Source organism: Ruditapes philippinarum, unplaced genomic scaffold (genome assembly GCF_026571515.1).
Source record: "Ruditapes philippinarum isolate M1 unplaced genomic scaffold, ASM2657151v2 ctg614_1_1_1_1, whole genome shotgun sequence".
In the NCBI taxonomy this organism is placed as follows: domain Eukaryota; kingdom Metazoa; phylum Mollusca; class Bivalvia; order Venerida; family Veneridae; genus Ruditapes; species Ruditapes philippinarum.
Window position 1 is genome coordinate 356,184 of NW_026855959.1, and position 13,211 is coordinate 369,394.

At 34.7% G+C, this 13,211-nt stretch overlaps 1 protein-coding gene across 1 annotated transcript; it reads left to right on the plus strand.

The window, feature by feature from the left end:
• LOC132744958 (polyadenylate-binding protein 1A-like) lies at positions 1–12,348 on the plus strand. The gene is made up of 10 exons (XM_060733764.1): positions 1–220; positions 3,187–3,302; positions 3,754–3,913; positions 4,245–4,319; positions 4,571–4,804; positions 5,500–5,703; positions 8,988–9,156; positions 9,818–10,086; positions 10,496–10,720; positions 11,491–12,348. Exons 1-10 carry the CDS (start codon positions 47–49, stop codon positions 11,578–11,580), a joined length of 1,716 nt encoding a protein of 571 aa, XP_060589747.1. The 5' UTR covers positions 1–46; the 3' UTR covers positions 11,581–12,348.
• The last annotated feature ends 863 nt before the right edge of the window (positions 12,349–13,211 follow it).

Here is a 13,211-nt window from a genome sequence, read left to right on the forward strand (position 1 = left end):
GACATGCTTTAATTAATTATTTTCAGCTGAAAGAGCTTTAGACACAATGAACTTTGACACCATCAAAGGTCGACCAATCAGAATTATGTGGTCTCAACGTGACCCCTCTCTCCGTAAATCTGGTGTTGGGAACGTTTTCATCAAGAATTTGGATAAGAGCATTGACAACAAAGCCTTGTACGATACCTTCTCGGCATTTGGAAACATTTTATCTTGTAAAGTAAGTGTCTGTTTTGTATTTAACTTTCGTAAATGAACTTCATTCGAAAAATCAAATGTAAATATAATCATTGATGTACCTTTTATCTGCTAAAAAATCTGCTAAAACAGAGAGTCGAAGAAACCTGTCATAAATGTACTTCAGAAGACCAGTGATTAATCTAGAAATTCCTTACAATGCGTCGGATGACGCACATGTTTGAAAACAATGAGTCCTGTAGCAAAATCAATGAGTCATGTAGCAAAAAAATGCGTCTTTTTAATAGCAGATCCTTGACATGATTTGCATGTTTTTATAACAAGCGATGTAGTAATTAAAGTGCATAAAAACGTTATTTTTGGTACTAATATTAATTGCTGGCAAAACAATTTTTATTGGCTGCTCAAAAATCTAATTTTCATAATTTATATTTTCTTACTACTTCTGTCTAATACTGTGCATTATCCATTTTAATTGTTCGTAATTTGCACAAAATGTCCCTCTCACAGTACATACTGACGACTTTTATTGCTCCTGTAGAAAGCATACACACAGGCTTCGCGAAAGTTGCCGGACCGTCGGACATGTCCGACAAAAATCAGGCCGGTCCGATATTTTTTTCCGAGTTCCGGACCTTATGTCCGGTACGAATACCGGGATATATCCAAGACGGATCAAGACCGAGTTTTCTCCCTTGAATAAAAAATTGTAAAACGAGTTTTGATTCGCCGTTTCATTTTTAGTGTCCAATCAAATTCTAGATACATACAACTTTCGATGATCTTGTACTCGGAAGAAAATGTCGGTGTTACTGCATTATTAAATTATTACGTTGGCGCTACGCCAGGCAAAAAATGTAAATTATCTAATGAAGGAAAAAAGCGAAACAAAAGAAATACGAGTCAGGCGCCTATACAGGCCTGCCGAGAAAATTTGTGGGTAAATGGAAAAATGGCCGCTCGTGGTTGGTTTTTAACGAGGAAGAAAATAAGATGAAATGTACATTGTGTCATAAATTTTATAAAGATCATATGATGATGATGATTTTGATCATGAATGTTTAAATTTCCAGACAGAGTCCATCAATCTGGATAAACTGATGTTTTATTTAAGAGAATAAAATTGTGTTGCAAATCTTTAAAAGTTCCTATGTCTTTAAAAAAACACAAAGGTATTACCATATACATATATTTGGAAAAAAAATTTGGTCAGACAAAAGTTCTTTCGGTCAGACAAGAATTGAAAGTTTGTCTGACCGAATGTCAGGCAAATGTTTCAGCAGTTTCGCGAAGCCTGTACACAGACATAGTCCAATATATTAGACGTTACAGGCTTGTTATAGTTTATGTCGGTCAAGCCTGACGTCTAATAGTTATTGCTCAAAAACGCATAGCATCATAAAAAATTCAAAAAATGTATATTGTCTTGCCTTTCAAGCTTTATTCAAAAGCTTATCTTCTTTTCTTTCAATTTCATGCTCAATCATACGCAAAAACTCTCAAACAATGTACTTATCAATTTAAAATAAAATATAATATCAATCTATTTTTGTCTATCAGCCATACTGGTTAAGCAAGGTGCTTTACGGATTGATTCAAATTTTTTTAACGGAAAAATATATTCGAACACACTGACGGTGCATGGGCTATTATTTCGTTAAAAAAATATTCCGTTAGATTGTTCTGACTCAGTTAAACGCTTGCATTTGAATTAGCCAATCAGATTTCGCGCACTTTATGGCCGCCATTTGTTTATCGGCTGTAAAAAGAATTGAAATACATGAGAGGATTTAATCATGATTTTTCGTAAGTGACAGTTTAATTATTTTGACAAAAGGTATTTATTTTTAGTTTTGTTCATAAATAGGTCAAAACTTATGTAAATACACGCTGTCTTCATTGTTTTTCGTTCCGCCCGATTTTCTGGCTGAACATGCTATGGGTTTTTGAGCAATTTCGATATGACGTTGCTTTGCCCAGAAGCAAAAATATCTCAAAGCGACGTCATATTATAGGACTAACACAGACAGACCTTTTGATCATGAAAAAAAGTCATGCACAATGTTACCCTGATTGGTTAATCACCCTGTCAAATATTCTGATGACGTAATAGACATCTTTTTTTTTTTTACACTCCGCGTGAACTTGAGTGACCTTAGGGGAAATCATTACACACCTGTCAGATTATACTGTAACTTACAGCATTTCTTAAAATAGCAACACTTTTTTCAGTTTAAAATATTAAGTAGATAAATGATTTTTTGTTTGCTTTATTGGATTAAATTTACGGTAGTAGAAATGCAGTAGTAGGTGGGAAAGGGATTAGGTAATTAGATAACTTGGAAAAATGCTATAGGGAAATGGATAAACTCAAGAATATGCGTAATTACAGGGGAATGGGTAACCTGTTGCTGTTGGTACCAGTTTTGTCTGGATGACTAAATAACATACAATATAAGTCTGATGCGCCTTTGGCCATTTGCTGACGATTTTCCTGTGCCCTTCTCATTTTTTAGCGCCAATGTCTGCATATTTCACCATTGTAGGCGAATCGCTCTTATGCAAAATGGACGCTCTGATTGGCTAATGCCGATAATGGGCGGTTACCGATCACAAGCAACAATTGCTTTAAGCAAATGGGGGATTAGTCTTGCACCTGATATCATCGGAAATTAAATTATTCAACTGAAGAAATTGAAAAATTATTCAACTAATGAAATTAATCAATCTGTACATAGAAATCACTAATCGTGATATTTTGGATTATAAACTTCCTGATTAGCATGTGTCAGATTGAACGCACATATTTTGAAACTGTGCGTCTTTTTCGATTTTTATGCGTATTTTACGCAAGACGCACATCTAGATTAATCACTGGAAGACTAAATTGGAGTTATTGTTGTTTTAAACCAAACACTTTATTGATGTGCAATCTTGAGAGAAATTAGAGAAAAAATTAAAAACTATTAACTTGTTGTGTGTTTTCAGATTGTATCAGATGAACATGGTTCTCGTGGCTATGGATTTGTCCATTTTGAGACCGAAGAAGCTGCTCGAAATGCCATCGAAAAGGTCAATGGCATGTTGTTAAACGGAAAGAAAGTGTAAGTTGATTCTGAAGATATTTAATCATTAAACTTGGAAACTAAGTATAGACTTGTAAATGCTATCCTGGTCCTGTCTTATTAAATGTTGTATGATCATGGGTAATACTTGGTGGGATGTGTATGAAAAAAATCGCAAATTACTTTTACTAGTTTTTTTTTCTAGATTAAAAATATATATGGCATATAGTAAACCAGTCATTGAATTTAAGATTTTGAATTTACTGGCCCGAATTCCAGTTTTGAATTTATTCTACTATATATTTAACTAATTTTTCTTAATTTTCACTGGCTCGAACTAATTTTCACTGGCCATGGGCCACCGGGCCAGTGCTAAATTTGATGACTGGTAAACTATCCTTATTTTGACATGGCTTCTCTCAATTTTTCGTTTTCTGGATCAAATTTTAAAAAAGTCCTGATTTAGCACTTAATTTTGTTTTATTTACAGATTTGTAGGTAGATTCATGAATCGTCGTGAACGTTTAGAACAAATGGGTGACAAGATGAAGAAGTTCAATAATGTATATATAAAGAATTTTAGTGAGGATATCGATGATGAGAAATTGAAGGCTTGGTTTGAACAATTTGGAAAGATTATAAGTGCAAAGGTTTGCATCCTTTATCAATTTATAAAAAAGGAATTTTTTTATGTTCTTAAGAAATGTCCTCTGGTTTAAACCGTCCAATTACAAATGTGTGAAAAACAAATACATGTGAAAGATCTGAGTTCAAAATAAAGATGACATTGGGCAGTTTTGTTTAAAAAACTTCTTTGCACATTTATTTTTCTGCATATTTATATAAGGAAGCCATTTTAGGGTTTTAGATTCAATACTTAAATATTTTTACTTTTTTAGCATAGTATTTGATGATAATTTAAACATGTGATTAAATTTTAAAAATAACAGTTCTGCTATAACTGTGTGCTTTTTCGAACAGGTAATGACTAGTTTTGATGGTAAAGGCCGTGGATTTGGATTTGTCAGTTATGAAGAACCTGAGGCTGCTGAAAAGGTAAAACATCCTTATTTTGTCTTGATAGATTGCAGTCCTTTATTTAAATTGTGGATTGTCCAGCATACAAGGAACTAAAAAGCAATTTCGTGTTCTTGTCCAATAGATTTTATTTTGCCACTTATGCTCACATAAGCTGTTAATTTTACTGTATGACTAGAATTGAAGTAATTTTATATCATACAGTTTCGTATATCAAACCAGAAATTTATGTTTCACATATTAATATTTTTTGTTGCAAAATTATTTAGGCTGTAACAGAAATGAATGGCAATGAGTCTGATGGAAGAACTTTGTATGTTGGTCGTGCCCAGAAACGAGCAGAACGCCAGGCTGAGCTTAAAGACAAGTTTGACAGGTTGAAGCAAGAGAGAATGAATAGGTACCAGGGTGTGAACTTGTACGTCAAGAATCTAGATGACAGCATTGATGATGAACGACTTAGAAAAGAATTCTCACAGTTTGGTACAATCACCAGTGCCAAGGTTAGCTTTGTCTTTATTGCAAAATAATCATTGCTCATCAAAAACAGACATTCCGGAAAGTGTTTTGGCATAACTGGACAGTTTTGGTCCATTTATCTTACCAAACCAGATTTCCTGACCAAAGGAAAGTCAGTTAAAAAAAATCATTACCATTTTATTTAAGTGTATCTATATGAGCATATGACATATGCCTCCATTGCCCATGATTCTCACAACCTTATAAAACTTCTTTTTAAAGCTGACAAGCATTTAATTGCCCTTGTAGTTGTCTCATTATCATGAAGTATATGTCTGTATATACTTGTATGTTTGAGCCTTGTTTGAAGATGTTTAGTTAAGTATATTTTCTCAGCCTTGAATTTTGGTACTGTCCTTACTGATTTATAGGATTTTGAGACTGAAATAAAAAGCAATGCATTTTCATCTTGATACAGAAAAATGGAATTTTTATGATGTGATTTTTCTCCTTTTGCTACTCATAAAAGCTTTCATAAACCATAAAAACTTGAAAGACTATTTCCACACTATTTTCTAGGCTTGGATTTACTCAGGTACAACAGTCAGCCTGTCAGGTCAGGTTCAAAATATTTATTTTTTTATTACTCTGCCTCCATATTTTTATTTGTGAAGTGATAATGCAAGACAAAATTTATATGTAGTTTTTTTCTCCTCTTACAGTCTAACTTGCTTTTCAGGTAATGGTGGAGGGTGGACGATCAAAGGGATTTGGATTTGTGTGTTTCAGCTCACCTGAGGAAGCTACAAAGGCTGTAACGGAGATGAATGGTCGCATCATCGTAGCCAAGCCTCTGTACGTAGCTCTTGCACAGAGAAAAGAAGACAGAAAGGCACATTTAGCTTCGCAGTACATGCAACGTCTCGCTAGCATGAGGATACAGGTGAAGATTCTTTAAGTTTAAACTTGTTTTATTTGCAACAGTATACATATCATTGTCCATAACATGCATTCGGCAGTGTATATATTTATCTACATACAGGATAAGGATGAGAGTATTGAAGTATTCCCTTTAAAGTGTTGTTTTAATGATTTGAAAGTCATTGAGTTTAAGCAAGGTGGCTTGTTAGTGTTTCTTATATCATCGTTTGGCATTTAAAGAAAAACTACTGTACACCTAAGTTCTTATCGCACCAATTTAAATTTCATTAATTTTGCAAAATAGCAATTTTAAGATTTGATATATTGAGGAAAATCGTGTGCTTCAAAAATCTATTCATCCTAAGATTACTGTTTATTCAAATAAAGATTAATGTTAGGTATGATTGTTTCAAGTGAAAGTTTACTGTTTCAAGTAAATTTTTACTGCTGGGAAGTATGTGGCTTAAAACTGGTAAAAAGAATTGTTAACTAACAAAGGGGAAACTCATTTAAATTGTTTTAATGCATGTTAAATTGCATACAACCAATTTAAGAGTATTTGCTTTGCATTTATTTTCAAGGAATGTGAATAAATATAAAAATTTATGCAGTAATACATGTTGTAATGTATCCCAAAAACCCTGGAGTCTGACAGGTTGTTAGCCTCCTCCCAGTTTGGGTATAGTAAATGATCGGGCATTACACGCACACACTTAGATGTTCTAAGATGTGAACATTTAATGTGTGATACTGCAACAAGCTTTCCTTCTGAGTTTTCAATTTCTGTCTTACTGTCTTAATTAGGAATAGTTCTGCCCTTCAGTCTTGTATTAATTTACAAATGTTTGAAGGACATGTCTATGACAGAGCAGTAAAGTTTGTTAACTTTTAATCACTTGCTGCTCACCACAGTAGGTTTGAATCTTATCTTTTGACTTTCTGTAATTTCATGTGAGGAAGAGTATACAATTATGTTGATGGTTCTACTCTGACACTTGTTTGTAAATGACATGTTGAAGAGTCGCCGGAGCTCTTCCCATGCCAGTTAAGGTGGGATGTGTCCTTGTGATCTTGACAATGCCACTGTGACTTGAAACCAAACAACAAACACAAAATATATAAAAAAAAACTGTGGTTCAGAATCAATGTAGTGTCATGTATGACATTTTTTTGCGAGACACCTTCCTTAAATTGAGCGATTTCTTCATTTGAAGCATACATATAACAGATGCTTTGTGTTTAATGTCAACTTCATCTGTTTCAATCTATGCAAATAATGTAAAGAATTTATACTGGTCACTATATAGACAGTTTTCTTACTGAGCATAAGTCACTTATTTGTGCTATTACTTTTACAATATTTACAGCATTAATTATACCCCCACAAACGAAGTTTAGGGGGGGTATATAGGAGTCAGCTTGTCGGTCGGTCGTCCGTCGGTCGGTCCACATCATGGTTTCCGGACGATAACTAGAGTTATGAATAAGGTATTGTTATCAAACTTGGTATATAGCAACCTTATGTGGAAAGTCCGGTTAGTATTGCATTTGGACCCTCTGGGGTTAAGGTCAAGGTCACCGTTACTAAAAATAGAAAAATGGTTTCCGGACACTAACTAGAGTTAGGAATGAGATATTGTTATCAAACTTGGCCTATAGCAAGCTTATATGAAGACCTGGGTTGGTATTGCATTTGGGCCCCCTTGGGTCAAGGGCAAGGTCACCGTTACTAAAAATAGAAAAATGGTTTCCGGACAATAACTTGACTTAGGAATGAGATACTGTAATCAAACTTGGTGTATAGCAAGCTTATATGAAGACCTGGGTTGGTATTGCATTTGGACCCCTTGGGGTCAAGGTCACCGTTACTAAAAATATAAAAATGGTTTCCGGACAATAACTTGAGTTAGGAATGAGATATTGTTATCAAACTTGGCGTATAGCAAGCTTATATGAAGACCTGGGTTGGTATTGCATTTGGGCCCCCTTGGGTCAAGGTCAAGGTCACCGTTACTAAAAATAGAAAAATGGTTTCCGGACAATAACTTGACTTAGGAATGAGATACTGTAATCAAACTTGGTGTATAGCAAGCTTATATGAAGACCTGGGTTGGTATTGCATTTGGACCCCTTGGGGTCAAGGTCACCGTTACTAAAAATATAAAAATGGTTTCCGGACAATAACTTGAGTTAGGAATGAGATATTGTTATCAAACTTGGCGTATAGCAAGCTTATATGAAGACCTGGGTTGGTATTGCATTTGGGCCCCCTGGGTTCAAAAACAAGGTCACCGTTAGGAAAAATAGAAATATGGTTTTCGAACAATAACTAGAGTTAGGAATGAGATATTGTAATCTAATTTGGTGTATAGCAAGCTTATATGAAGACCTGGGTTGGTATTGCATTTGGACCCCTTGGGGTCAAGGTCACCGTTACTAAAAATATAAAAATGGTTTCCGGACAATAACTTGAGTTAGGAATGAGATATTGTTATCAAACTTGGCGTATAGCAAGCTTATATGAAGACCTGGGTTGGTATTGCATTTGGGCCCCCTGGGTTCAAAAACAAGGTCACCGTTAGGAAAAATAGAAATATGGTTTTCGAACAATAACTAGAGTTAGGAATGAGATATTGTAATCTAATTTGGTGTAAAGGAAGCTTATATGAAGACCTGGGTTGGTATTGCATTTGGACCCCTTGGGGTCAAGGTCACCGTTACAGTGTTACTAAAAATAGAAAAATGGTTTCTGGACAATAACTAGAGTTAGGAATGAGATATTATTATCAAACTTGGGGTATAGCAAGCTTATATTAAGACCTGGGTTGGTATTGCATTTGGGCCCCCTGGGGTCAAGGCCAAGGTCACTGTTAGGAAAAATAGAAAAAATGGTTTTCGGACAATAAGTAGAGTTAGGAATGAGATATTGTAATCTAATTTGGTGTATAGGAAGCTTATATGAAGACCTGGGTTGGTATTGCATTTGGACCCCTAGGGTCAAATTCACCGTTACAGTGTTACTTAAAATAGAAAAATGGTTTCCGGACAATAAGTAGAGTTAGGAATGAGATATTGTAATCAAACTTGGTGTATAGCGAGTTTATTTCAAGACCCCAGTTGCGATTACAATTAATTGAAATTTTTCTTTGTGCACAGTTGATAGTTTGTGTTCAAATTTTTCTTCAGACTACTTTTCTTTTCATAAAGTCAAAGTTGCAGGTGGGGGTATTAATCACCTTCAGTGATAGGTCTAGTTTAAATTATTTCTTAATAAGAAAACCTACATGTTGTATTCTTTATGCACAGTCACAACAAATGGGTCAAGTGTTCCAACCAGGCAGTGGTGCAGGTTACTTTGTCCCCACCATGAACCCAGGTGCTGCAAGAGCCAACTACTTTGCTCCTACACAGATCCCACAAATGAGAGCTGGACCACGCTGGCAGACAGTCAGACCTACAGGCCAACCTGGTGGTAGTAAGTATTAATAGTTTATACTTACAGCATGATATATTGCTAAATAGAATAGAGATGTGTATAAAAAATACATATTTGAAATTCACTGAAATTAGAAATTTGTCTGGGCTCTACCTACCCAACAAATTTTTTCAGTTTCTAAGGTGATGAAAGTGTTTTTTTTCTTTCAGAGTACAATAGGTACAATCAATCTGATATTTTAGACCGCTAGCAAGTTACTAAATTGTTGCATATGTCAGTTGTAAATATGGTAATACATGACTACATATACTATTGCACTTAATAAATTAATTTTAATAGTCCATTATACAAATATGCAGATTATTTATTGTTATGCACATAAAAAAAAAATTTCCTACCTACCCAACCCTAATTTTAATGGGTCGGGAAGGGGAAACGAACATAATTTTATTTTTGGCCCCGTCTACTGTTTCATCTTGAATTCCTACATAGGCTGATTAAAAGAAGTCATTCTGATACACTTAGAAAAATAAATGGTCAAATGCTTCTTACTTTGTCTTTACCTGTAGTTGCTTCACTTACTGTTGTAAATTGATGGAGGCTTTATGAAAGTTTTTCTATTGAAGTAAACTTAAATTGAACATTTGTCTACATACTCCTTTAAGTACATTGAATAAAATTAAGAATGGTTCTATTGCAGCAAGCTTCCAGTCCATGCCAGGTGGACCAGTAAGACCGGGTCCAAGACCATCAGCTTCAGCCAGTGCTGGTCAAGCACCAGGTGCCCAGCAACAGATGAGACCATCCACAATGAATGCAAGACCAATTACCGGCCAGTCTGGAGCCCAAGCACGCCCAGGAATGAGCATGCCTCAGAGCTCGATGCAAGGAAGGCCCCAGCAGCCTCAGGCTCCAACCATGCCCCAGGGTGCTCGGCCAGGATACAGCCAGTTCCAGAACAGGCCACAGGTTAGAAGAAGTTATTTACAAGGATGAAAATGTTTAATGAACAGTGTTGGCAAAAGCCTGGTTTTAAGCTAAAAAGTCGGTCTACCTTGCCTGCTGGGGTTTTAATGGGTTCATAAATGAAAGTTTCTGCATTAATCTTGTGGTTTAATGGTCCAATATAACAATTGTGTTCATAGCATGAACATGCCTTATTTTCTTTTCAGAGTTAAAGAATCAATTGATAAATCAGTAGTCTAATTGTTTTGTTAATGAAAATAACTTAAAAAGTCTATATTTGTCAGAATTGGTCACACTTCAAAAGAAACAGTAAGCTTTGTTAAGTAAGTGATTAAAAGAAGCTGACATTCTTGATAAATTACCAAAGGGGAAAGTAAGTTTATTTAAATGATTTCTTATTTTTATTTTGTAGCAACAAAGCCAGGCTATTGTTGTGCCAGGCCAGGACGCTTTGACAGCTTCCATGTTGGCTGCCGCCCCACCCCAGGAACAAAAGCAGATGTTGGGAGAACGTCTGTTCCCCCTCATCCAACATATGTACCCAGACCTCGCGGGTAAGATCACCGGCATGTTGCTTGAAATTGACAACTCCGAGTTGCTCCATATGTTGGAATCCAAGGAGTCTTTGAAGGCCAAGGTACGTTATTGATCTTTTACTAAATAGCGATTTTATTAATGGTCGAGTGGTTAACGTCTCGGACAACTTTAATTTCACTGCCCTAGGTTCTTATCCATCCAGGGATTATGAATTCTTTCCTGCAAGAAAGCTAAACAGTTAGCTTAAGAAAGATTGTTGGATTGACAAGGATTCCTGCTTCTGATTGAAATAATGCTCAGAAAAGGTGAAACGACACTGTGTTACCTTAACACTGTTGGTGTGACTTTAACCCCAATCAGATGAATAAATAACGAGGCCAATATGGCAGAGTGGTTATAGTGACTACAAAACCAGAGTCTGCAAATTATGCACTAGTAGGTGGATCATGGCTGTAGTAGAACATGAGTAACATTTTCCAAGTTACTTGCCTGACAAGCCAGTGTGAAAAATTAGGAGTCAATGACTTTGGTTTCTGATAAATAAAAATGAGGGAATTTCAAAAACCAATGGAAAACTAATTTATCCTTTAGGGAATACTAGAAGCAAATTTAACCATCTTAAGTAGTTTTTCTTGAATTACCATCTACTTCCATAATTCATCATTTTCGGTCTTGTAAAAACCTAATTGGGCTAGGAGATATCAACCAAAATATAATAATGCATGTGGAAGTAACCAAAATCTTCCTCTACAAAAGAAAAAAAAACAACAGCTAGAAAGTCAATTTGAGATCAACAAACTTTCATTTTTGTAACGGATTTTATTTATTTTATTATAAATTAATGATAATTATTGTTTACTATTTATGTAGGTTGAGGAAGCTGTAGCTGTGTTACAGGCTCACCAAGCCAAGGAAGCTGCTGCCACTCAGGCCGCCACCAATGCCATGAAGAAAGAATAACTATGAACTTTACAAACAAAAGACCGAAAGTGACCGTTGGATATAGCTTGACATGTTAATTTTGCATTTTTTAACAAATCTGAACGGGTCTCTTGTGAAAAAAATACGCGTCGGTTCTGTTTTTAACAATAAAAAAAAGTTGATATGTCGAAAAATGCAAAAGTAATGTAACTTTACCGTTGCTTTTTTGTTGTTTTTTTGCATATTAGAAAAAATCGTGTGAGTATTTTTGAACATTTGTTTCAATTATTTTTTTTCAAAAATTGATAAAAAATGTTTTTCTCGGAAAAAAATTTGAAATGGAGGCAAATGTTCAAAAATAAACAACCAAAAAAATCCAAGCACTACAACAGATATGATATGATTACTGTTAACTCTCTCTCTTTTTTTAATGATTATAATATATATATGTATAAAAAAATAACCAAAAAAATAGTAAAATATCTTTTATCTGTTCAATATAATATATGATAAATATATAAAAAACGGGAACTGTATTATATGTTACAGTAGTGGTGTGTAGAGTTTGACTTTTACCATTGGTGTTGTCTTATTGTGTTAATTAAGTAAGGACCTTTGATTTGAGATACTTGAGAAGAGGGAAGTAATGGTAATATTACCGATACTTACATGTAAAACGTTTTTCTTTTTTTTTCAAGAGAGAGACTTAATTAGTATAGCTTGTCATGTACTGTAATTTTTTTAAATTTTTTTTTTTTTCTGGAATTTTTTTTCCTCATGAAATAAAAGTTGAGCTAGTTATTCAAATTGTCTTCATTGTTTATAATATTTACCTCTTAGATATAGTTATGGAACTTGTCATGCTTGAGCTAAAACTAGATTGAACATTGTTATTATAAACATACTGCATAATAGAGGATGTGCATTACAGTAATTGCTCCAGACCAAGATGGCTACCCGAGTTAAAAAAGTAATTAAAAAAAAGCTTTAAATGACATCTTTCCATACTTACCTTTGTTTGCCTAAGTAACCAAAAGGGAAAAAAGACCTTGTCAAAACCTTTGGGGAAAACTTCTAAATAAAATGGTTTGATTTTCCAACATCTTTTGGTGACAAATTACCCAGAATGTTTAAATAATTTCAGCAAGTCCTAAAAAGGCTGTTACGGTGTGATCATTTTCCAATACTATAATAAATAGAATGCAATGAAAGTCATCTTTGGTTGATTTTGATATCTTAATTGAAATGATTGGTTATTGACAAATAAGATTTTCAAATTTGATTCGTAAAAAAATGGCCCCCACTGCGGGTTTCTGTATTAACAGGCCAAAACGCCCTTTTTATTGGAGGCCCACAACTTCTGCGAAAATCTTTCAACTGAAAAACTTGCTAAATATGCACAAGTACTTAGGTACCAATAATCCTGTGATGTTTAATTCAAATTGCATTAGTAGTCCGGACAAACTTTTAAAAATAATAAGGGGGGGGGGGTTGGGGGCCAAAGGTCTGACAAAAAACATTGAACTGGAAAATGCTGACAATCTGCTCAACTGAACTTGGTACTGATCATTCCTATAAAATGTGGATGAAATTGCTCCAGTATTTTTTTACGAGTAGGAAAAGTTTTTTTGACAGATGGACAGACTATGGAGAAGTTACAAATGATACTT